Genomic DNA, 25,397 nt, shown 5'->3' with positions numbered 1-25,397 from the left:
TATGGAAAAACACTGAAATGTACACTACAATGGGAAAGTCCAAGAGGGGAAAAAAGAGACCTCTACTCATGCTGGGCTCCTGGGAGGACAGCATGAGAACAGAAAACAACAACACTCCTCTACACAGAAAGCACATAAATGTCCACAGCACAACATTATGGAGCACGTGACAAGCAACAGGGGTGAGGAGTAATTCGAAGCAAACACAGCAGCCATCTTGTATACTCGATTGTTACGATAAAACCATTTTAACCATCGTACACGGAAAAACTTGCATTACATCCGGAGATTACCAGGTAAGTAGGTATGGATAGCAGAGCAAGGAGGCAACACTGTCAAATTACTAATTTATCCCTATTCTGTGGGCATTTACTGAAAGTTTAAGAACAAGGAGGACAAAAGTAAACAAACAAACAAACAAAAAAATCAGCCAATGCAACTTAGCATTCAAAATAAACTCCTGGATTCTGGATTAGACCAATTAAAGCACTTTGACTTTAGCTTTACCTTTTTGTCCAGATGTTTACCGAGTCTGTCCAATGCCTGAGACTCTCCTCCATGCCACACAGCCAGAGGTAAACCATCTGTCCTGAAACCTGGGCACATCAAAATAAGTTTAAATACAGATCAATGTGTTAACTTTAGATTCAATAAATAAGGAAAGTAGAGTTGTGTAGTTTGCAAACCATTAATTATTTTTCTTAAAATCAGATTAAAAACATAAATGTTATAGAAAAACTTTACGTGAAAAGATAAATTATGCGTACCTAATTCTTCTAAAGAAGGGATACTGTATAGCTGGTCATGGTTGTCTTCTATTTTGGTGTGACATTTGTCCATTTGTTGCTGAGTGATGGGAGGCAGAGGTCTCCTAGGCAACTCCAGTCTGCTCACAATAGTCTGAAAACGCTTAAACGTCAGAGGAGGACTGTTGTTGTTCATCTCTATTATCCTGTAGCAAAACAGAAAAGGAAGAAAATTTGAGTAACACACAGCAACATATCTGTATCAGTTTACCAGTGGCCTCTCTGGGAGAGAAGTCTGGGAAATACAGTGTGCCGGCAATATGTAAAGGGGCTCCACACGGCGTGACAACACTATGCTCAGCCTTTGAACAAGTGATTAAAAGCAATGGTCAATTGGTGCGCCCTGATGTAACACTGACATTACCACATTTTTTAATGATTAGGGACAGACTGTATTAAGTGAGTTGCCAGATGTTGGTACCAAAAAGCCATCAGGAAATTATTTTCCAGGTGAACCACACGGTGATATTAACCCAGGAAAACACTGAGTAATGTTACAACAGTTAATAAACAAAACTATTAATGAACTGTTCTTAAGATGTAAGTTTGCAAGAGCATCTGTGTTTAATCAGCTAGCTGATTAATTTCACATATTTGTTATAGGATTAGTCAGTCACTTGAGTTCAGTTTGACTGAGCATGTGATTCACTTCCTGAATACAAAACTGAGGAAGGTATTCAAGTATCAACCAAAGACAGCAGAAGCTAAATCTAGGACATCACCTCAAGGCAGGAAACCCAGTCATCAGTTTCAGTATTAAAGGTGCAGGTCGACACTTTAATTCACAACTGCTTAATTTTAAAGCCACTGTTGTTGTTGTATGAGGTCAAAATTGTCATTTTCCAAATGGGCTTGACTATACGTAACTGAGAATTGGATTAACAAGTTAAAACAACAAACAAACAAAAGGAAAATGATACCTAAGTCCATAAGCTTGCTATCAAATACTGGTTGCAGCAGACTATGAAGACTTATTCATTACCTTTTGTTAAGGTAAAAGAATTACTTTTTAAAATTACTTCTCAAACACTTGTCAATAAAGAGCTCCTGTCGTTATACAAGAATGGACTGCTGATACAGGAAGGAAGAGACTAAATGGAGTTGCATAATACCTGCGTTTGTGGTGGGAATACCACTAGAAATCGACTAATTGTGTGGAAAACACAAACCTATCTAGGTTGTAGAGGGTATGAGAGTTTCTGACAATGGTCTCCACTCCAAATTCTTGGGCCAACTTAATGATTGCGCCATCCCTCTCTTTCCCGTAAGGCTCTGGGTCATATTCAAAGGTCAGCCTGGTCACGTTCCACTCCTGCAGCAAAGAATAAAAGAATTCGAAAAAAGGATGTTAAATAGTAACAATGATCAAAGAACTAATTAAATCTTTGGCTTTAACAGTTTGTAAGTCTTGTATAGATCTATCATGTGCCTACTTATAACCCAGACCACCAAGTCAAACTGTTGTATTCAAGTTGTGCATTCAAGCTTCGGTTTACAATGCCAAACTGGATTGTTCCAAATGGGTCAGTTTGAACAGAAATAAGAAGTAAAGAAAATGAAATGTATTTGACAGCCACTTCATCTGTTGTGTTTCCTGTTCACACTGATGGTAGCAGATGATAGTAGCAAAACACATGGCAGGCCTAAAAGAAACAATGGGCCAGAGAATTGGTTTGTTATAAGGTAGCATAAAATGTTACCTTATAACTAGATAAATGGTTAACAGAGAGCTAAATTGATTGTAATGCATTAGCTAAAAGCATTGAAAACATAGATAAAAGGTTTGGTTTTTGTATGCAAATGATAGACGTATGAATGTGAACTTGTTCAGTTCTAGATCTTTAATCTAGTTTTAGATGCAGAAAAATATTAGAACAGCAATTTCAGTGAGAAAAATGTAAAAATAAATATATCCCACATGCAAATTCTGCATCTGTACTATCTGAACATTCTTTGCAGATGAGGAATAACAGAGGAGAAGCAACTGACAGGAATACAGACCTTGAAAAGCCTGGGGAACACATCTGTAGGCTGGCCTCTGACTACAAAAAGCCTGGAATTGAGCTTCTTGAGACTGCTGTCCAGGTCCTCCAGAGCTTCCAAGAGAAACCTGCACAGACATAAACATGAACATAAACTCCCTTGTGGGGTGTTTCCAGTTTGCAGTGATCAGCACCTATGGTTCGTATCTATGAAAAGTGGTCCAAGGAAAGAACAGCGATGAACCAGTAAAAAAGGTGGCCGAGGCTCATTGTGCAGGTAGAGAGTGAAGGTTGTCTCTTGTGATTGTGGTCTTTATTTACAAAGTCAAGAAAGCAATGTTTTTCTTAAACATAAAAGAAAGATTTCCAGTCTCTTTTTCAGAGTGAGGAATGCAGCTTATTCAGTCGGGCTGCAACTATTCATTCAATTTGAATTTGAAATTAAATAACATGACAAAAAACCCTGAGCAATTTTTTTGGGTCAATGCTTTACTTAAAATCTTTAATGCTCAGTCATCATCATGTGATGCTGCAGCTTCAATCCAGCAGTGTTTGTTTTACAGCAAGGAAATCTAGAGTAAGCCTAAAATATACAAACCACAGCTGTAGCTGCTTATCTGTTTAGGCAACAGAAACTGTGCGTAGTAGGCTACTCCGACCGTTTTGTCCCAGCAGGTAAGGGGACTTGGTTGCCCCATTTACTACATCAGCCGGAGACTGTCTGAGAGAGGTCAGATACAGTACAGTGGAGAGAAAGTGTCTGGTAATCCAGTGAGTGGTAGACTCCCTTTTTTTATTACCTCCTGAGACGCCCGTTGACCCTGTGCTTAGACCATGCGCCGCTGCAGTGGGACGTACTGATATCTGGCCCTAGAGACATTTAAGTTCAAGGTGGACGATAGGCCGGGGGTTTAGTCACATGGGAGGGGCTGAGAGTAGAGGCGCTACTCCTCCACATTGAAATGAGCCAGCTAAGGAGTTGCAGCTGATAATGTCCTACTGAGAGGATGTCCTGATGTAGACCCAGGACACACCGGAGAGATTACTTACTATTGGCTGGGCAGGGAAAGGCTCGAGGTTTCCCCCAATTGTTAAATTATTTTAGGTTTTAACTTTTGTTAAAGTAGCTGTCAATCAGCTTTGAACAGTGTGGATCATTCATAATCCACAGCACAACGTGCCACACATTTCAGTCGCAGCTTTTTAGTTTTTTGGATGTTAATTTGTCACATTATATTAAAACGTGAACATCTTTTATAGTAAGAGATTTTTTTTAAATATCATAATTAAGATCAGTTTATTTTAAGTGTTTGTCTTCTTGTCTGTTTGGAGTTAGGGCTGGGTGATATGAGGAAAATCTAATTTTGCAATTTTTTGTGGGCTATATAATGATACATATTGCGATACGTTTCAATAGCATCCTAAAAAAAGTTTTTTTCCAATCATATAGTGCCTAAAATTGCACTGGTATACTCATTCAAATCGACCATTCAATATTTGCACACAGATGTTTTTCACAAATGACAATACTGCCACAGAAAGTCTCTTTCAGTGGTCAACACTAAACCTTTACCAAACAAAATATAACAACAACAAAAAGAAAAACTACATCAAGCAAAAATACACAAGATAAAAATTAAATGACCTTAAAAAGGTACTCTTGTGCTTATAACATGTAAAAACCATAAAATAAAAATGTGCTGACCTCAAATTACAGAAACATTCAGAAACAACAGTGGCAGATATCAGAGCTGGTTTATTTAACGTTTTCTTTGCTGTGCGGGGAGACGCTGATATGCCGCGTTTAAAACAGGCTTCATTTTGCAGTGGATGACTTTTCAGCTTGTTGGATAAATTAGTGTTACTGCTACTTTTTGCAGCAATGGTCTTTAAGGCATGTTTTGGTAATTATCACATTTTGTTCAACATCCTCCCAGTGAAATCCAAACGACAGCAAGTGTCATTCTCTCACTTATCTGAAACTCCTGCTGCCATATTTTTCCCTATCTGGTAGTATATAAACAGACATGCTCAGCACAGCGTGCCGGGTAGAAGATTTTCCGGTTGGGAGGCCGGGGGTTAATGTTGCATTCGCAGTGTGTGGGATGGTAAATGGTTAATGGACTGATTCTTTTCAAACTACTTTTCTACAACATGCCCCATTCACCCAATCACACCCATTCACAAAAGCACTTTCTTTCTATACTTAGTACTTCCTAACTTCATTCATACACATTCAGATTCCGATGGATGCATCGGAGAGCAACTTGGGGTTAGTATCTTGCCCAAGGATACTTGGCATGCAGACTGGAGGAGCCTAGGATTGAACCACTAACCCGCCGATCAGTAGGGGACCTGCTCTAAACGATGCGAGGTGCTGCATGATTCATTACTGAAGAATTGGATTAATGGGTTCAAATATCTTTATTGTTGGTTTTGACACTGTTCATTAAACAGTTCTCAAATTTAACATAATATCTGAGTGTTTCTTAGTTTTAGACAAGTCGGTTATTCAATTTTTTTTCCTCTAAACTTTTTTTTAGTACACTGGGAAATTAGTTGCCGTAAGTATTGATAATTCTTAATAATTACATATTAACATGTACAGCATTATAACTTGCTGTTTTCAGCAGCACAAATTTTTGCATCAACACAAAAGGCAAACTTCTAAATGCTGATTTTGTTGCTTTTGTTTATTGCAGCCACAACATACTCCTTTAAAGGCTTACAGACACAAAATATACACTAACTGACTTAAACACAGACACACACACACACACACACAAAAACCACATACATATAAACAGACACAAAATCTAGCTCATCCAGGTGATATAATACCGTCAGAATGATTTTGCCTTCTATTAATGTAAGAAAGCCTAATAAAGCCAAATTTAATTTATACCTTGATCTAGATTGCGTGTGTACCTTATTTTATTTGACTGACCTTTGACTGTACCTGAGATTGTTTTACTTTTTGCATATAAGAAATTTATGCAGTTAAACTTAAAAACCTTATAAATTCTATATTCCAATCCAATGAGCAGTTCTTTTTAAAAGACCTGTGGGGGGTTTTTGTCTTTTACCTTTTAATATTTACCAAATACTCAAGTAACCAAGTAATAGTAATAAGTGATACAATAGACAGATAAACATAATCCATAGCTCCAGCACTACTATTGAGTGAACACAGTACTTTGTATTACCAAATACCCATATCCAAGCCACTAGTATATTATAACTAGAAAAAATTAAATTGATGAATATGCAACAACCTTAATATTATTAAATATATAGAATTTTAAAATACACTTTATAGTGGTATAAATTTTAACATAACGTATCAAACCGTTGCGCTTGAGAAGCACTGACATTTGAGGAATTTTGGATAAATGTGTTTATATATTGCCTGTAGTATACCTGTAGTAAACAGAAAGTACAGCGTTCTCTTCTGAAACGTGGTGGAGTGTTGACGTTTATGCAGTTATTCCAGCTATGTCGTGTTGGAGCGTCATTATCAATTAATTTACTATAGCAACCTCTATGTTTCCTTGGCAAGCGTGACAATGAATTATTTTGTAATAATTTTCGCATAGCTACTCACTAAGCAAATCGAAATTGACATCAACTCCCATAGTGCACCTCTCTCCGCTTGCGTGATTAACGGGCTTTGCCATTTCATGCGAACCTTTCTTTTACTCATGTTAAATGGACATCGTTGTCTCCATAGTTTCTGTACCAAACTGTTGTAAGTTAACTTGGTTAGCAGAAGCCTTTCAGACACCATCAAGAATTAGCTCCAATGTTTTTTAAATGTAATTTTGAGTGTAAGCCGAACAAGAATGTACAGTATTTAATTTACGTTAAACACTTCGCCTTTTAAGTGGACATACTTGGCTGATATGCGACGATAAGTTAAAGTTGTGTATTTCTTCAATGGCGCTTAGCATTAATCGGGTTGCATTCTATGCTAGCATTAGCTAAATGACGTGGAGCCGAGGCCCAAGAGTAATGGATCGTGTAAATATTGACCTAGTAAATGCTCTTCCTGTATTTCACTGGGTTAAGTTAGCCTTTAATAACCCCAAACTGTCACAATATAAAGTCACAAACCTCCATCGGTTGATTCCCACGTTAGCAGCTCCAGCAAAAAAGGGGTCTAGAATATAAACACAGCGCACTGCGTCCGCTCCATTCAGGGCCTCCTGCAGCGCAGGATTATCGTGCAACCGCAGACATTTACGAAACCAGTGGACTGAATTCACCACCATTCTTATTTGTTATTCCATCGTTATAGTAAAATCCGAAAAAACAGGCGAAATTAAGCAAAAAGGTTAAAATCACTGACAACTCAACGACTCCCAACAAACTTTACTCACTGTCAAACGAAAACTGACACTCGGGGGCGTGGCCTGTTCTGTGGGCATGGCTATAGGTTAGGTTGTGTCGGTTTGCTGGTTGGACAGAATTGAAATCGTGAACATGAGTTACAAAACTGGAGATTTGTACTTGGTTGAAGCTGCAGATGCAGGCAGCATCGGTGAGAGGTTGTGTCACCTTTCTGATACAGACCAGCACGGGTGCCTGCAGGGATTTGGGGACCCGTGAAAACAAATATCACCTTGGGCCCCACCGTTTAATTTTGGAAACCATTCCAGCACTAACACTATAGCACATTGCAAACATGGATATATATTTTGCTTAGATTTTGCTCAAGATTGTTGAGACATGTGCCATTTTCTTTACATTTTATTTTTTAATGGTAATGTTATTTATTTATTTACTCATTCATTTCGTTTACACTGATTGGTACCTTGTACCAAAATAAAAAAGTGAAAGTTGGGGTTTTTTTACTCCTTAAATGTGTAAATATAATATTTAGTATTATTTAGGAAATATAATTTTATAATTTTAATAATTCTTTGTATATTAATTTTCAAACAAAGTATAGCCAACTAAAATATGTCTCTGTCCTTAGACCTAGTTAAACTCAAAAAGGTTTTAATCTAAATTCCCAAAGGCCCTCCTGCAATTAGACACAGTGTTTGACATAAAAGAGCTCACCTATAACTAAGCCTGAGCCAGGGGTTTGATCTGTTTGGCCTGGCAGTGGATTGTCAGAGAATTGATTTCGCGTACATATGTAGAAAGGGTCTGTCTGCACCAATTGCTTTTTGGCTATATTAACAGAACACATTTTCTGTTAGAAATGAAGTAAGCTAACTGATACTAGTAAATGTCAAACTGTTTCTGTGGAGCTTGCTATGAGTTTAATTTCTACTGTCTCCCTTTTCTTTTTTGAAACCCAGACTTTACTTTTAAGGTGCCATCCTTACTTTAATCTCAGCATCAGCACCACTTGGACTAAACCAAATCATGAAATAAGGAGGGGGGAGCAGAGTCAGACTTAGGGGGCAGGGATAGCTCAGAGGGGGCAGGGATAGCTCAGTGGGGGCAGGGATAGCTCAGTGGGGGCAGGGATAGCTCAGTAGGTAAAGTGGTCGCCCCATGATCGGAAGGTCGGCGGTTCGAATCCACTTAACGGCTACCCTGAGCAAGGTACCATCCCTACACACTGCTCCCCGGGCGCCTGCTTAGTGGGCTGCCCACTGCTTCACTGAGTGAATGGGTCAAATGCAGAGAAAAACAAGTAATTTCCCCATGGGGATCAATAAAGTATCCATTATTATTATTATTAATTTAATTTATTCTTTGTTGCCAAAAATAAAATGCTAGGAAATCAACACGTTTATAAGTACCATGTGAAGCAAGCATTATCTCATTGTGATAGACTAATCATTTTCATTAAAAAAACAAACAAACAAACAAAAAAAAAAACCTGTACATTCCCAGTTCAGAGAGGTGTACTGTTTTCCCTCCTTGTAAATCTCACATTTGATGATGGACCACAGGTTCTCAATGGGGTTCAGATCAGGTGAACAAGGAGGCCATGTCATTAGTTTGTGGAGTACTTGGACGTGTGTGATGGAGCATTGTCCTGCATGAAAATCATGTTTTTCTTGAAGGATGCAGACTTCTTCCTGTACCACTGCTTGAAGAAGGTGTCTTCCAGAAACTGGCAGTAGGACTGGGAGTTGAGCTTGACTCCATCCTCAACCCGAAAAGGCCCCACAAGCTCATCTTTGATGATACCAGCCCAAACCAGTACTCCACCTCCACCTTGCTGGCGTCTGAGTCGGACTGGAGCTCTCTGCCCTTTACCAATCCAGCCACGGGCCCATCCATCTGGCCCATCAAGACTCACTCTCATTTCATCAGTCCATAAAACCTTAGAAAAACCAGTCTTGAGATATTTCTTGGCCCAGTCTTGACGTTTCAGCTTGTGTGTCTTGTTCAGTGGTGGTCGTCTTTCAGCCTTTCTTACCTTGGCCATGTCTCTGAGTATTGCACACCTTGTGCTTTTGGGCACTCCAGTGATGTTGCAGCTCTGAAATATAGCCAAACTGGTGGCAAGTGGCATCTTGGCAGCTGCACGCTTGACTTTTCTCAGTTCATGGGCAGTTATTTTGCACCTTGGTTTTTCCACACGCTTCTTGCGACCCTGTTGACTATTTTGAATGAAACGCTTGATTGTTGGATGATCACGCTTCAGAAGCTTTGCAATTTTGAGACTGCTGCATCCCTCTGCAAGATATCTCACTATTTTTGACTTTTCTGAGCCTGTCAAGTCCTTCTTTTGACCCATTTTGCCAAAGGAAAGGACGTTGCCTAATAATTATGCACACCTGATATAGGGTGTTGATGTCATTAGACCACACCCCTTCTCATTACAGAGATGCACATCACCTAATATGCTTAATTGGTAGTAGGCTTTCGAGTCTATACAGCTTGGAGTAAGACAACATGCATGAAGAGGATGATGTGGACAAAATACTCATTTGCCTAATAATTCTGCACTCCCTGTACAGGCTTCAGCAAGTTCAATTAGTTCTATTTCTAGCAGTTGTATAAGACTATCATTGTGGCAAAACATTTTGTGCATGTGTGTATTTTGATTTGTGTGCAGATTTGTGTGTGTGTAATCAATTTTTAAATGTTTTGAATAAATCGGTAAATCTGTACAGACATTTCTGAATTTTCAAAGGAATCTGTAAATGTGTATTTATAATTCCAGAACAGCGACACTCAATTTTAGCATTAAAAAAAAAAAAAATGGCATTGAAAAATAAAAGTTTTACATTTACCGCTTTTTTTTTTCTCGCTTTTTGCTCTCAGCAGTTAAGTTTCGGGGCTTTATGGCTGAGCCTTGGCTGTAATGTCACATAATTTGCATCCAACAGACCTAATAGCTGCCCAACTTTACCGAACAACATTGTAATGAATGTTTTGAGTTCAGGTGAGACTCAGAAAGAGCTATAAGGGTTTTTTTTTTTTTTTTTTTTTGCTTTTTCCTTGTTATCACTTGGAGGTGGACTGGTTTACAGAAGTCCACTCTTAACTAGATTAGTAGTTGCATTTGACAAACAGCTGCAAGATGAGCTAGATGACCTTCCTGTAGTGCCCTTAGCCCACGGATGGGCATCGCCAGGCCTCGAGAGCCGGTGTCCCTGCCCGTTTTAGATGTGTCTTTGAACCAACACAGCTGATTTAAATGGCTAAATTAGCTTCTCAACATGTCCTAAGTTCTCCAGAGGCCTGGTAACGAACTAATCATGGGATTCTGGTGTGTTGACCCAAGGTGAGATCTAAAACCTGCAGGACCCTCGGGGCCTGGAATTGCCCACCGCTGCCTTAGCCCCAAGGAGTTGGTACTGCTGCACAAGCATCATAAAGCTGCCTGTAATTCCCAAGGCTTGAGTCAGACTATTAAAACATCCTTTAACCTTACCTCTGTGCCCTGCAATTGTGTCCACAGTAAGCTATATATAAGAACGCCTTCAAGGTGACAGTAAAGACCATTTTGTCCGTGTTTAAATTGCATGGCTCAAATTTTGACATTTGATCATTTTCACAGTTAAGGTTTTTAAAGAAAAAAAAAAAAAAAATAATAATAATAATAATAATAATAATAATAATGTAGTGACAAGACTGCCAGTTTCTGGAATATTGCCTCAGGAAACATGGCAAAAGGCATCAGAATTGATTTAAACAAGTCAAACCAAAGTCATTTATTGACAAATTTTGAGTCATAAGCAGCAGAGACACAACATTAACACCTGCAAGGTAAAGACAAGTCCATCAACCATCACTAGCTTAAGAAACCCAATTCAAGAGAGCTAGTCCCAGCTCTTCAGTAGACAATGTGAGGAGCAAACATGTAGCTGGTGTATGGGAATAGCGGCACAGACAAACCAAGAGATTCTGTGGCGGTGTAGCGGGTTTGGGCGAAAGCCGCTCTTCCTTTGTGGTAGCGTGAACGGGAACTTAAGGAGTAGACTGGCTCCAGACCATACACGTCACTGAAAACTGGCTCGTTTTCACCATTGTTGATGCCAGATTGAGTGTTAAACTGTGTAGGTCCTGTCTGATACTGACCCGCTGCATATCTGTCCGAACCTCCTCCCGGAGACCCATACTGACCTACTGCAAAGCCAACTGCTGGAGCTCCATACTGACCCACTGTATATCCCAACGAACCAGCTGCTGGAGCATCATACAGGGTATATGGAGGACTGCTCTGTACTCCATAGCCACTACTAGTGCGTTCTGGTGCTTTGTCAGAGTCACTCCCCGTTCCCCTGAATGTATACCAAGGAAGTGTTTGTGGTGTCTCAGCTCTGTTCAGTCCCAGCCCTAGAAGAGAAATTAATGGAAGCTAAGACTTAGCCAATACATTTAAGCTCCCATTAACTTTAACTGGTCAATCATTTAAGTTTAGTAAACCTCTTGCCTTTCTCCACAGGTGCACAAGTGATGCTTCCAGTGAGACATAATAGCCACAACCACCTGCAGACCATGTTTTTAAAAAAATAATAATAATAAATAAAATTCATGATATGTACACATCCAATCCACACCCATAATGCACCCTTCCTATGAAGCATCACTGCACATGAACAGTTTTTAAAATTTCTGACTTTAATGCAGACACCGCTGGATTACGGCACTCTTTTTTTAGTTGTTTTATAGCATCACTTACCTCATTTTGCTGTAGAGTAAGGTGTTTCAACCTCCCCAAGAGTCTGTTACAGGATCACAAAAAATAATAAGATGCATAATAGACCAATAAATAAACTACAATGCAAACTCAATACCAGCACTGTACCTTATTGCAACAGGAGCTTCCACATACTGACTAGAAACAACAAGAGCTGATTTTATATGATCTTTGCTGCAGAGGGGACTGATTGCTCAGTGGTAACAGCTGCCTGTGTAGTTAATTGGAAACAAGTAGCTTCTCATTTGTGGAGATGTCCCCATGTTTCCCTTTTATTCTACCATCTTAAGTTGTTTCCACATTGTCTTTCCACCAAATTGTGTCCTCTTACAGTCTCTAAACCTTTCATCACCAACACAGTTTTGTTCCATCCTTCTCACAGCTTCAAATCAGACCAGATGCATTTCACAAGGTAGCATTTAGAGTTTTAATAACATTTTAGGAATTAATAAAATACTTATTAAAAATACTATGTATTTCATTCTTTTTGTCAAATTTCTCATTATCTTTGATTATGTATGTGAGGGGGGATCTGAATCAGTATCTTATCCATTTAGTAACTGAAGTTTAAATCCCAACTCAAAACTCATCTGTTCAAATCTGCATATTCACTGTGAATCCACTGTTTGTTCATTTTATCTTGTGCTTTATTTTTTTGTTCTTATTCTGCCATTGTTTTACTAAGTGTTTTATCCTATTGTAAAGTGTCCTTGGGTGACTTGAAAGGCGCTCATAAATAAAATTTATTATTATTATTATTATTATTATTATTATGAAGTGTTTTCCAAAATTTTAAGGAAGTGTTCACATTTTCTGAGATAAAATATGCAGCCTTTGCATTTATTATTGTCACAATGCATTTATTGCAGAGCTCTATAAAGCATTTCCAATCTGAGCTAGGATCTGTTTTTCTGGTTTTGGCTCACACCACATTACACTCATGAAGTAACTTTAAAAGTTCTTGTGTGAACCAGGTATTTTTACGACCTTAAAATCTCTATTTTTTTTAATGGAGCATGTTTATCAATGATTTTAATGAAACCTTCATAGAAAAATTCCCATAAATTTTTCACGTTTGGAATAAGATAAAGCTTATCCCAGCCAAAAACATGTACAACATTTACAAATCCCTATACAGGAAAATGTTTTATGTTTCATTTTACAAGAATTCCAGCCTTGGTTTTGAGAATTGTCTAATTGTAGCAATGACACAGTGGTCACTGATGACATTTTATATTTCCAGAAATTAAAAGCAGTAATCAATTAAAAAGAAAAAACTATACTTGAAAGAATGATGACAGAAATAAAAGTCATTCTTACTAAAAAATATTTTCACTAAATAAACAAACATAATTGTTTTTGTAAAACCATTACACTAGAAAAAAGAACCAGAGCCATGGAACAAAAAGTTACAATTGAGGTTGAGGTAAACTGATTAACCTTTACAAAATCCAAAGCACATGAGCCGTCACAGGTTACTTAAGAAAATAATGTTGATCCCACACCGTGTGCACACAGTGTGCACACAGTGTGCACACACTGTATTCAGTCTATACTCTGCAGCACACAGTTCTTGAAGATCACGGCAGAAGTATTACAACAGAAGCAGATCTTTTTGTCTTCTTTGAATTTTTTCTTCTCAATTTCAGTGTAGACAGAGAAAAGTATGAATCTGAAAAGGGGAAACAAGTGAGATCACACTGCTCGCTCTGTCCCAAATGTAAATCAGACCCAAGTGTGCTGAGGGGGCCTTCAGTTACTGTGGTCCTGATCTTTGGAACGTGCAACCGTGCAGCCTGAAGGCGTTATTGTAGATCAGTGTAGTTTTGTCACTTTTTATTGACACATTCCTACTGCTTGCTAAGCACACGACAACCCCATATTCTGAACACAATGACCAATGTGCCGTCACTTGGCTGCACATTAGAGTAGCTCTATATCACCACTTGATCGATGATGGTCTCCTGTTCATAGAAAGTCTCTTACAACAGTGTTGCCCTCCACTATTTTATTTTATTTATTTTGTGTTCTTTATAGATAATTTCATTACCATTTGATAATGTCTCTGGTGTAGGTGTCATATAGATCATTTTCTGTGGGAGAAAAGTGATATGATCTGTGAAACACCTCTTTTAGATTGGTCAGATGCTGCCAACACCACACCTTTCATGTGAGTATTCTCTGGGTTAACCTAGTTTGTAGATAGCCATGTTTCTGTGACCAGTTATCCTGATCAACAGTGTTAGGGTAATGAAAAAATATCCTGGATATGTTGAACTTGCTTCGTAGTATAGGTCCCAGATGTCAGAATAAACGTATCTATAGTCTTTCACCACATTCTTTGTCCAGGTTGCCTGCTATGACCTTTTAAAATCCAGTAGATGTTGTTACTGAACACCAATGCAGTCTATTAAAATAGTGTCTCGTTTACTGACCTCCCAGCCCATTGTTCCTTCACTGGGCTGATTTCAGTCATTATGCAATGTACTGTTTATAAGATTGGGGAAACCTGCAGTCAGCTGAGACTGAAGAAGTCACTCGGATGAGTGACGGAACATTTCTCCCACAAAACGATCCGTCCAGATGAACAGAATCAACTTTTCGTGACTCATTTACATTAGTTTCTAGCTCTGCTAAAATCAACGTGATGGACTGCAGCTAAGGTACATTTTTCAAGCAGGAAGTTAATGGGTGTTTCTGTTTCTTTGAGTTGTTCAGTGTTTCCAGAGAGAAATATAACCATAAATGTTACTCAGTATATACTGAGTATGATCTCTTTAATAACAAAAAAACAAAACAAAAACCGTGGCCTTTGGGATTGCTTCGTTATTGCTTTGGGGTGACTGTGGCTCAGGGGATTGGGAAGCTCATCTGTAACCGGAAGGTTGCCAGTTCGATCCCCGGGCTCTCTGTCCTGGTCGTTGTGTCCTTGGGCAAGACACTTTACCCTACCGCCAGCTGGTGTTGGCCAAAGGGCCCAATGGTGTGATATGGCAGCCTCGCTTCTGTCAGTCTGCCCCAGGGCAGCTGTGGCTACAACTGTAGCTGCCTCCACCAGTGTGTGAATGTGAGAGTGAATGAATAGTGGAATTGTAAAGTGCTTTGGGTGCCTAGAAAAGCGCTGTATAAATGCAATCCATTATTATCCTATGGTTTTACCTTTGGGAGTAGCTATCCCAGCAATGTGACTTGAGCCATGTGAGAACCAAATATCATTACCCCATTGATTTTTCCTGAATGTCAAATCATCTCAGCATGGATGACATTCCTGTAGAACAATTAGATCTGTTTTCATCTATAAGTAAGACAAAACACAAGGCTTTCCTCTTTACTGAGTTTTGTAAATCACTTGTATAAACAGATATTACCAAAACAACACTTCTTTTTCAGGAAGGACCTGTTCTTTGTTCTCTTCCAGATGAGGTCTCTCACAGAGCGAAAGACAAATGGATGATGATTGCACACTTGTACGCGTGCAATCATTCACCTGCATTGCCATCGGGATACTTTTTTTAAAAATCCTTATTGTCTTGTTCTTCTTTTGTACCACTCTGCTTCAGGTATTCTGTCAGTTAGGGCAATATGTCACTTTTTTCCGTTTTTTCTAAGAGCTTTTTTTTTAATGTGTTCTTCTTCTTTGGTTTGGATTTTAGGCTATATGCCAATTTCTTCTTCCTCTGTTGCTTGTCCTTTTCAGCTTGTTCTCCTTCATCTTGCTTTGTATTTCACCTTCTCCTGTTACACCATTCATAGCTACATCTGCTGTGTCTCCATACATTCTCATTGTGTGAGGAAAACTAATGACTTTGAGGGGACCCAGTGGGATGAACCATTTTTCAATTACACAATATGTTTATATTGTGTAATTGAAAAATGTATTTCATATTAATTGTTTCTACACTTGCACAAAGGGTTAATGCTAGCCTAGGGTTTTTTAATAAACAGCATTATCATATGCAAAACTAGGGTCTCACTAGGGGTGGGAAGAGATTATTTTAGGATGGCACATGCCACCTATTGCCACTACAGAAGATCCGCCCCTGCTTTGAGCAAGCACAATCCACAGTCCATAGCCTAAGCCTGCCTTGCATCAGCACAAATCACTGAACAGATGTATTCACACATTTACAAATGTGATTATATACACATAGATCTGAAAATGCACAAAGAGCTCTAAATACATGTGTATAGTTCTGAGAGCACACACACACACACACACACACACACACACACACACACACACACACACACACACACACACACACACAGAGAGAGAGAGAGAGAGAGAGAGAGAGAGAGATTTCAATAGGCACACACAAATCTTTACAAAATTCACACATGCAGACTAAAATAGGCTCACACAAAAATCCTTTTGCTACAACAGTAGTCCCATAAAGGTCAGCATTTAGACACAGCCTTCAGATATTAATAGTTGTAGTACTAAGTAGTAATGGAAGCTGAAGCTCCAGCATATTTGTCAAAAAACATCAACACACTGCTTCAGAAACACTATGCCAGGGCTTTGTTAGTCTGAACAGTCACATGATCAATGACGTCCGAAGCTTAATTCAGCACGTCACTACCTCAGTACCAGATTCAGTGGTTTATAAGGAATTGAATCATTAGTGGGATTTGTGCTGTGTTTGGGTGATTTTGTGCGAGAGGGAGCAAACCAGTGTGCGTCATAATTAGAGCCAGGAAAAGAGGACGCTCTGCCTGTGCCTAAATAAAAAACAGTTCATCAGCACTTGTGCTCCCAGGTATAAAATGGACATAAGGAATACACTATAGGTTACATATAGCTATAATTATGGAAGTTACTAGGGATGTGTATTGGCAAGAATCTGGCGATACAATATGTATCATAATACAGGGTAGACGATACGATATATTGCAATACTAAAAGCCAGACGATATTTGTGTTTAGTAGGACTAAATTTAATTAGGAAAACTCACAGTAAACAGTCCAAACTGTTTAATGCTTGACATGAAACATCTGAAACAAAAACACTCTCTAAGTTCAAAATGAATGGAGAAATTAACATCTGCCTTATTAGAAGTCATGTCAAATAAACAAACAAAAACTACTTTACTGAAATATCAAGTATTTTTTAACATGAAAAAAGTAAACATGTAACACTGAAGTCTTTCTAAGTACTATGATTGTAAAATACTTATCCAAAAACTGCTCTATGGAGCATCAAAACAAAGTACTTTTTATGTGACCTCAATATAAACAAATATAAATCAAAAATGAAATTGCTTGAAGAATCCATCCAAGTAAACATTAACAAAAAATGTAAAGTGCTATTACAATTAAGTGTTAATAAAATAAAGTACAGCTCTGCAGTGTCCATCAATGGAACACTTTTAGTACAACCTGAAAAAAGGAATTTACTCATCTAAATAAGTGCTTATGAGACTCAACCAAAATGTCAAACATTCTCATATCAGAGATTTTACATGTGTAGTGTTTTCTCAGTGTTTATTTTTCAATTTTCAGATTTTTGTGCAGGAATACAAGCTGATCGACATGGTCAGCTCTCAGGACACTTCTCTGTGCATTTACTATGTCTCCTGCAGAGGAGAAAACTCTCTCTGCAGAAACACTTGTTCCAGGAATGCATAGGAAACTCCTTGCTACTTTGGATAGCTGAGGGTATTCCTGTTCATGGTCCTTCCACCAACTGAGAGGATTTCCTGTGAGAGGCAAAGGGGTCTCATCTCTATACCTCTTGATCTCAGCTGCAGCAACATCATGGTCTGATTTTGGTGCAGTATTGTCACTAGTAGAGGCAAACGTAGCTCCGAGCAAGTCCACCAATGCACATGAGGTCCTCTGTCTCTTTAGGGGTGGTCGAGGGATGGAGTCAAAGCTGTCTTTGATATGTGGGTGGCATCCTCCACAGCCTCCTCTGTGGCATTCTCTTCCTCCACCTGTTTGTCAGTCTCCTCATTCTTTTGCTGCTGAAAAACATTAAATTCAAATAATATTAATGTCAGAAAGCCCAAATTCAAATCCAAGATTCACCCTGTTTTTCACTAATATTTGATGACAAATGTCATCAATATGCATTTTTTTTTTGCTTTTTACTTTATTCACTTGCTTATAACTTCAGTTGAATTTTTCCAAATAAATTCATTTATTTACGTACATTTCTTCCTTCTTTATCACAGTCACCACAGTGTCCAACAGTCTGGAATAGGTCTCTGCTTCAGACAGGAAGGGCAGGTCCTTAAACCGAGGATTAACAGTCGATGCCATCCATAGTGTCTCCCTCTCATTTACATATCTCTTTCCTAGATCTTCTGCTATGGCAGTCTTAATGTTAACCTATTAACCTATTATAAGATTGTGTTGTACATTGTTATATATAGTGTATTTTAGTTTTAGTTAAAAACAAACAAACATCAAGACGTCACAAGCAAAAAGAAAACAAACCATGGCACATGTTTAAACAAGGAAGGTTTATTTGTCTGAATTATTTATTATTAAAATAGACATAAGATAATTTTTTCACCCCCCAAAAAACATATTCAAAGCACCATAGCTCTGTAGAGTGGGCAGTCATAATGAAGCAGTTCATTGTACGTTTTAGATTCAAGCTGCTCTTCATATTTCTGGCCACCAGATGTCCCTAAAGAGGACTGTGTTAAAAAGCTTTGAGTGATGAACTGTTTTTCAATACAAGCTTCCTTAAACCTCAAATTCTGTTTTGCAATACAGAGCTAAGGTGGTTCTCTGGTCCATGTATCAGTGTAAATAAATGGATCGTCAATTATAAGGGTAAAGGCGAAGTGAGGGAACTGAGAAGCCGGCTGTTTGCGATTAACTTCAAAGGCAGCTGCTATCACTAAGCAATCAGCTCCTGCTGCACTGAGGATCATATAAAAGCAGCTTCTGTAGGTTGCATCAACTAAGGAGAAGTTCTTGGCACAAGTTAAGGGTTGGTAGAAGCTATGAGTTTGTGGCTTATTTTGGGCTGGGATTATTGATATATTATGGTTGACCAGGGTTTCTCCATTTTTGTTAGTGCAGGCTCTCAGGGGCAGGTCAGAACTCAAACTGCAGCAGAATGAGGTGAGTAATTATGTTTAAGTCTAAAGCTAAATTTTAAAGGGCCTGTCTGATGCATCAAGATAAATGGGTACTAAAACAGCTAAATATTGGCTTAAACCTTATGTTCTGAAATGACTGTTTCTAGGGTTTTGTGGATTTCATGTCTGCTGATTGGAAGCATCATCTGTGTTCCTGTAGAATATGGTATGATAACACTAACAAAATTGAGAAAGCTGAACAAAATTAAGTGGCCTTGAATACATTCTGGCTCTTGCCTTGTTTCTCCTCAGATTATGGATTTGATATGGAATATGACGATATGGGCACATACCCCATGCAGGAGGGAGCATTTTTTTATGACCATTCCCAAGACAGTGCAAATTATGAGGCAAACGACGGCTATGCCCACATCGCCACAGACTCCAGTGCTGGTCCTCGTAGTTACGGGAGTAACACGATGGTTGGGGATGACTGGTTCACTAGTGGCTATACAGGGGGGGACCGTGTTTACACTGATACCAGCGGTGAGGAAAACAAGCCTGTTTTTAGTGACGTGTCTGGTCTGGAACCAGTCTACACTACTGGCTCTCGTTCACGCTACCAAAGAGGAAGAGCAGTGTTTGCCCAAACCCGCTACACCCCCACAGAGTCTGTTGGCTTACCTATGCCGCTACTCCCATACACCAGCTACACACTTTCTTGACATGCAATCTTCAAACTCCAGCCAAAGCTGCCTATTAACTCTTGGTGAGTTCAGTTACTCTTGGCTTTTCATTTGAGTGGTGTGAATGATAACTGGTTGATTAACTTGTCTGCTCTTCTCTATTCTCAGGTCTGTCAATGACTCTTTGCCCAGTTGCCAAAATACTTAATAAATTGCTTTAAACTTAAACAATGCCACTTATTTCCTCCTAAGCTGGTGTTTAACAATTTAAGCATATAGATGCATGTATGACTGTTCTGAAAGTTTGCCAAAAAATATCAGGTATTGATATCCAAGCAGAAGGCTTTTTACAATAAAGACTTATAATCATACTTTTTTTTTTTTTTTTTTTTGAAGCAAAAGAGTGTGCACAAAAGAATTTACTTTTAATAAGGGGCAAGGAATAATTAAAAAATTATTTAAGAACATAATGTTGATTAAAAAATATTTACTAAAAGCCAGACTCCAATTGGGCTTAATCGATAATATCTCTGATGCAAGATCTGTTAAATTATGCAGAATGGATAGAAGACGATAGGGGGGGTGGATTGTTTCAAGAGAACCCACTGAGCAGAGGTGGGACCAAGTCATTGTTTTGCAAGTCTCAAGTCTTTATCCTCAAGTCTCAAGTCAAGTCTCAAGTAATGTCAGGCAAGTCAGAGTCGAGTCTCAAGTCACTGGTGTAAAAGTCCAAGTAAAGTCACAAGTCTGAAACTTTGAATTTCAAGTCCTTTTGAGTCTTTAAAAAAAAAAAAGAGAAAAGCATGTTGCAGTTATGCTAAATGTAAATATTAGACCATGTGATTTTTAAATCTGTGTTTTTCTCAACACATGACAAAATAGTGAACTTAGAAAATATACACAAATTGTGAAATTGCACCTCTTTAAAATGCAGCTCAATTAAACCTAGCTCCAAGAATAATTTTCACCGACAGTTCTGAGATAAGCTGCATGTTATTCTTGGATGCGGTTGTAGGACCAGCTTTAAAATCGCATGACAAAAATATCATACACATTAAAAAAAACTGTATCACCAACGTAGCCTGGACAACATTTGCTAGTTAGATGAAGTCAGCTATCTCATCGTAGCATATTTATATGCATATTTATAATTATACGGTTCTTGGAGTGAGTGCATACACTCATGGAGTTTAGTAACTTCAGGTCACTGCAACAAGCCCAGGTACAGTTTACCGACGGATGGGTGCAGGACCTTGAAACGCACCGTGTAGAAAGTAAAGACCATCGTATCATAAGTTTACCAGTCTCACACATCGTCGTCATAAATACACATTCGTTAACCGTTTATTAATAGGACCTTTGAGCTCAATGGTAATTAATTAGCAGTGGAAATAATTTCTGGTAGCATCACAGAAATGTAGCAGTGACAATAATATTGTATGCTGTAATCGTACTGGGCAATTAGTGATACAAAACAACTGTTTTATCCTGTGAATAAAAGTATATGTTTTTGTCAATGTACCATAATAACAGAAGCGAAACACAATATTGTGTCAGGACAATTCACTATTTATGCACAATAAACAAAGGAGCATAGCGCGACAATTTCTGTTCAGCGCCAGACTTGCTTGTAACCTGTATCACTAATTATGTTATGAAAATGACGTATTAACTACAACAGCAGACTGACCTTTGTGGGAATGCTTGGAGCAGACTAACCTGTGAGCTGGAGTGTTCTGGGACGTTATATTTGGTCTTTGAATGGCTGCAATCCAGTCGCCTCTTTGTTACTTCGGAAACATGGTTCGAACAATTTCTCTTCCACAACGTAATCCGATAACAACCGATCTCTTTACCCGTCGGCTTCCCGTGGCTGTCATGCGACCGGCTATTGCAGTTAATAATACAACGGCTTCTTGGCATTTTTTGTTTCTTTTTATCGCTGTGTAACTGATTTCAATTGAAAGCCTGCGTGCGCTAGTACCTCTTGCCACGAGTTCCCAGAATCCTTTGCGGTTCTACCCCTGAATGACGTCACATTTTCAATCTCTATATAATATGCATGTTAAATTTTATATTTGGGGTGAAATATCAAGTCTTTTCAAGTAAACCGGTTCAAGTCCAATTCAAGTCCCAGGTCATTGGTGTAAAAGTCCAAGTCAAGTCACAAGTCTTAGAACATTTTTTCAAGTCAAGTCTAAAGTCATAAAATTAATGACTCGAATGTGACTCGAGTCCACACCTCTGCCACTGAGTGTCTACATGTTCTGTCTCTGGGACACTGTCCCCCTCCTGCCTAATTGGTATGCTGACTGGCAGGTGTAAGCTCTTCCTCATTTCAAGCCAAGTCTTCTCTCTCACACTTGCTTGCTCTTCTCAGTCTCTTCCCTTCTGCTTTTCCTCTATCTTAATAACTTATACAAGTACTGCACATGGTACTGTTAACTTTAGATTAGAGCTGGGCGATAGAACGATAACGATATGTATCGCGATATAACTTTTACTCGATAGAGAAATTAAGCTATCCCGATAGACCTCGCTGCTCTTGTCCTCAAAAAAAAAAAAAAAGGTCAGCCAATCCAAATTAAGTAGCGCAGAGCCGAACCAATCACAGCCGCAGCGTCACGTCGCGTGACTTGTTACGTACAGCACAAGTGCCAAGCCGCACGTGTGTTTGTTTGGGAAGCAGCCAGCGGGTAATGGAGCCAGCGCGTAATGGAGGAAATGAGTGTGCCGACTAGAAAAATCAACCGAGCGTGACCGAAGAGAAAACATGATGGTTCCAATGCCGGAGAGATTGTCGAACGGAAGAGCCATAGAAGTTCCGTAGGGTGAAGGTATTTCGGCTATTTCAAGTCTGACAAAAAACAGAGTAGCGTGCACTGTAAATTGTGCCGAAAGCAAGTCTGGAAATACAATAAACTGGTGCATGCGTCACACTGTGCGCCACGTTATTGTTTCTGTGAAATGAATTTCTACAATACTGTTAATTCTACTCTCTGCAGTGTTTAAATGCTTACATATATACACAGTTACTGTCCCTCCACACATACGACTCGGTTCTGCTTCTATGCCCCAGCTTTGTTTACTTTTTCCCACCGAGGCTTCTAGACTTCTGATTGGCCAACATTTCGGCACGGTTAGGAATCTAGCGCCACCTGCTGCTTTGGCATGTTCATAGCAGCGTTTTCCTTCATTTCTGCCTTTATGTGTGGACGGGATTATTTTTTAAAACGAAAACGGAAAATCTCCGTTTTCACAAATACCCGTGTACGTGTGGACGTAGCCTCAGTCTCTGACTGGAAGCGCTAATTCGTCATTCGGCTTTTGTCAGACTAAAGTAACTGTTAAAACTGTTTGAAAAGCTCAGCTATACAACAAGGAGAGATTGAGAATTTCCTTTTAGTTCTCAGTTTATTTGATATTGAAAAAAGTTAGTCAGTTTTGTCTGTTCTTCTGTAAAACAAACTAAGATTTATTTTTAGAATTAATATTTTGTTTCTAAGTTGAATTGACAATTTAGTCTGTTTCGTTTGTTCTATTTTGAAACTTAAACGCTTTAGCGGCTGCCTTTTGTGTAGTTTGCAATATTTGCCTTTATTTATCTGAAAAAGTCTCATGTTCCTTAAGTACATCTACCCTGTTGAACTTATTATGGGAAATAAATATTTAAATAAAAACAAGCTGCTGATTATTTCACATTTTACTTGTGAGCAACGGCACATTTAAATCTTACAAATATAGTTATTTGGCTTATATCGTGATAGATATCGTTATCGCCTGAAATGAAAAAAACATATCGTGATATGAAAAAATCTCATATCGCCCAGCTCTACTTTAGATGTTCAAAATCTTGAAATAACAATCTTCATTATTTTGTTAATAGATTTTTGTAGCCATGTTATTTTAATTAGTATGGCTTCTTTGGGGGGTTTGGCTTTTGGTGAACAGCCAAAATTGTTTTTAGCTAGTGGGTCTTAGTAACTGTTCAGACTAACCCTCATATATTCTACTGTAAAAATACAAATATATGTCAACATGTAATTGCATTTGTTATGTAAATAAGATAAATTAATGCATTTATAGATTAATAATTTCCCAAAATTGACTGTCTCCATTTAAAGCAGCGGTAAGCACTGCCGGAACTGTTTTAAGTCCCGTGCATCACGTGACACCCCGAAGTCTGAACCCACTGTTGGGAACGACCCTCCGGCACTTGCCAGTAGTGATGGGATTTCCGGATCTTTTTAGAGAACCGGCTCTTTCGGCTTGACTCACTAAAGAGTCAGCTCTTTCAGCTCCCAACCGGCTCTTCAGGTTGTTTTGTTGCTTTAACTATCAACAACAATATACAATTATGCACAAAAGGAATTAGTAATATAAAGAAACGTGGTTTTCTTTATGCATGTATGTGTGTATATATATAAATAAATAAATATTTATGGGGGTCCCTAGAGACGAAATGCGTCCAAAACTACAAAGCACTTAGATTATCTATCTATCTCAACACGGCCCCTAGCATCCTGGAGCACTTCCGTTGTGTTTTGGAGTTTGTACGTGCTTTGTCTCTAGGGGCCACTGTAAATATACTTTTATTTATTCACTCCACAAAATGTAATAAATAAAATACAAAAACCAACTATTTACATTTCAACTTTTAACTACTTCAATTTTCAGCTTTTTCCTTTTAAACAAATATAAAGTGAAGCAACACAAAACACTGCAAACCACAACACAATAAAATATGAAAAAAAAAAAGAACGCTCAGATCTTTAATTAATCAGAATCAGAATCAGAATACTTTATTGATCCCTGGGGGAAATTATTTATTAAATTAAGGGGGACGTTGGCATTTAGAAATATTAATATCACACTCAACTGACTTCGTTTTATCTTCCCATTGCACTGATGGTTCTTAGGTGCCTGTGCATGTTGTTTGTGGAGCCGGCTCTATATGATATCCTTTTCTTGTAGACTCTACACTCTGCCTTTGTTTTGTCAATAAGATTGAAATGGTTCCAGACTTTGCTTCTTTTCTTGGTGTCACTCATTTTCTTTACTGTACCTTTCCAATGTGATGGTGTTGTCTCTTGTTGCTCCTGGCTCTCTTTCTTTCTCTCTCCCTCCTGCTCTTGTTGTGTGCTGATATGAGTGTAACTACGGCCCTGCCCCCTCAGCTCAGCGCTGGGGGGAGGGGTGCAAATGCAAGGCTCTGTTTGCCATCTCTTCTCAGCGCAAACACGAGGGTGACTTGCAGCGTGAAGCAAAAAAAAGTGAAAGAGAGGGCAGGAGAAGGGAAAAAACAAAAACAAAAACCCCGACTACCAATAAGGAGTCGGATCGCATCGTTCACTTCAAAGAATCGGATCTAAGAGCCATTTTGTTCGCGACCGACCCATCACTACTTGCCAGCCAATAGCTAGGTTTCATTTGACGTAGACGTGACGTCGACGTAAAGCGCGAAATTTGACTGGCGGTCGGAAGTGAAAAAGATAAGCGCAAAATCACAGACAGACAGTACGCAAAATGCCTATGTCCTGTTGTGTTTACGGATGCTCCAGTAGGTCGACCAGAGAAACTGATAAACGGTATTTTAGGGTACCAAAAATAGCCCAACGAAGAGGAGAAAAATGGAAAATTCTAACCGAAAAACGTAGGAAAAAATGGATTTTAAATTTACGTTTACAGTCGGGAGGAGCAGAGTCTGCCAATGCCCGTGTCTGCAGCGACCACTTCGTCAGAGGTAATGTTATGTTTGCAAACGAAC

General features: G+C 38.8%; 4 protein-coding genes and 1 long non-coding RNA gene across 6 annotated transcripts in view; 2 read left to right on the top strand and 3 right to left on the bottom strand.

Annotated features, from left to right (window-relative positions):
• Window positions 1-7,200, bottom strand: part of cry2 (cryptochrome circadian regulator 2) — a 39,134-nt gene extending 31,934 nt beyond the window's left edge. For both annotated transcript variants that reach the window (XM_085462807.1, XM_085462808.1), the window contains exons 1-5: window positions 6,902-7,200; window positions 2,808-2,916; window positions 1,976-2,118; window positions 768-952; window positions 508-596 (exon numbers count right to left, since the gene is read on the bottom strand). In XM_085462807.1, coding sequence (XP_085318933.1) covers window positions 508-596; window positions 768-952; window positions 1,976-2,118; window positions 2,808-2,916; window positions 6,902-7,059 — 684 coding nt within the window. In that variant the 5' untranslated portion in view covers window positions 7,060-7,200. The remainder of the gene's footprint in view (window positions 1-507; window positions 597-767; window positions 953-1,975; window positions 2,119-2,807; window positions 2,917-6,901) is intronic.
• A 3,721-nt stretch (window positions 7,201-10,921) lies between these two features.
• On the bottom strand, window positions 10,922-11,939 carry LOC146705206 (uncharacterized). The gene is made up of 3 exons (XM_085465175.1): window positions 11,889-11,939; window positions 11,640-11,695; window positions 10,922-11,542 (listed from the first exon to the last, which is right to left on the bottom strand). Exons 1-3 carry the CDS (start codon window positions 11,891-11,893, stop codon window positions 11,040-11,042), a joined length of 564 nt encoding a protein of 187 aa, XP_085321301.1. The 5' UTR covers window positions 11,894-11,939; the 3' UTR covers window positions 10,922-11,039.
• Window positions 11,940-16,866: 4,927 nt separating this feature from the next.
• Window positions 16,867-25,397, bottom strand: part of LOC146705204 (uncharacterized) — a 9,458-nt gene continuing 927 nt past the window's right edge. Inside the window, exons 2-3 of the long non-coding RNA XR_014921306.1 lie at window positions 18,062-18,116; window positions 16,867-17,873 (exon numbers count right to left, since the gene is read on the bottom strand). This is a non-coding gene — a long non-coding RNA (uncharacterized LOC146705204). The remainder of the gene's footprint in view (window positions 17,874-18,061; window positions 18,117-25,397) is intronic.
• LOC146705205 (uncharacterized) lies at window positions 18,946-19,669 on the top strand. The gene is made up of 3 exons (XM_085462805.1): window positions 18,946-18,987; window positions 19,112-19,170; window positions 19,257-19,669. Exons 1-3 carry the CDS (start codon window positions 18,983-18,985, stop codon window positions 19,667-19,669), a joined length of 477 nt encoding a protein of 158 aa, XP_085318931.1. The 5' UTR covers window positions 18,946-18,982.
• Window positions 25,054-25,397, top strand: part of tango6 (transport and golgi organization 6 homolog (Drosophila)) — a 23,487-nt gene continuing 23,143 nt past the window's right edge. Inside the window, exon 1 of the mRNA XM_085462803.1 lies at window positions 25,054-25,373. Coding sequence (XP_085318929.1) covers window positions 25,157-25,373 — 217 coding nt within the window. The 5' untranslated portion in view covers window positions 25,054-25,156. The remainder of the gene's footprint in view (window positions 25,374-25,397) is intronic.

This window comes from Copadichromis virginalis, linkage group LG7 (genome assembly GCF_057382275.1).
Source record: "Copadichromis virginalis isolate Kocher_CV1m ecotype Utaka linkage group LG7, C_Virginalis_male_GT1.1, whole genome shotgun sequence".
Lineage (NCBI taxonomy): Eukaryota > Metazoa > Chordata > Actinopteri > Cichliformes > Cichlidae > Copadichromis > Copadichromis virginalis.
The sequence above is the reverse complement of the archived record's forward strand: the minus strand, read 5'-3'. Positions and strand labels throughout refer to the sequence as shown.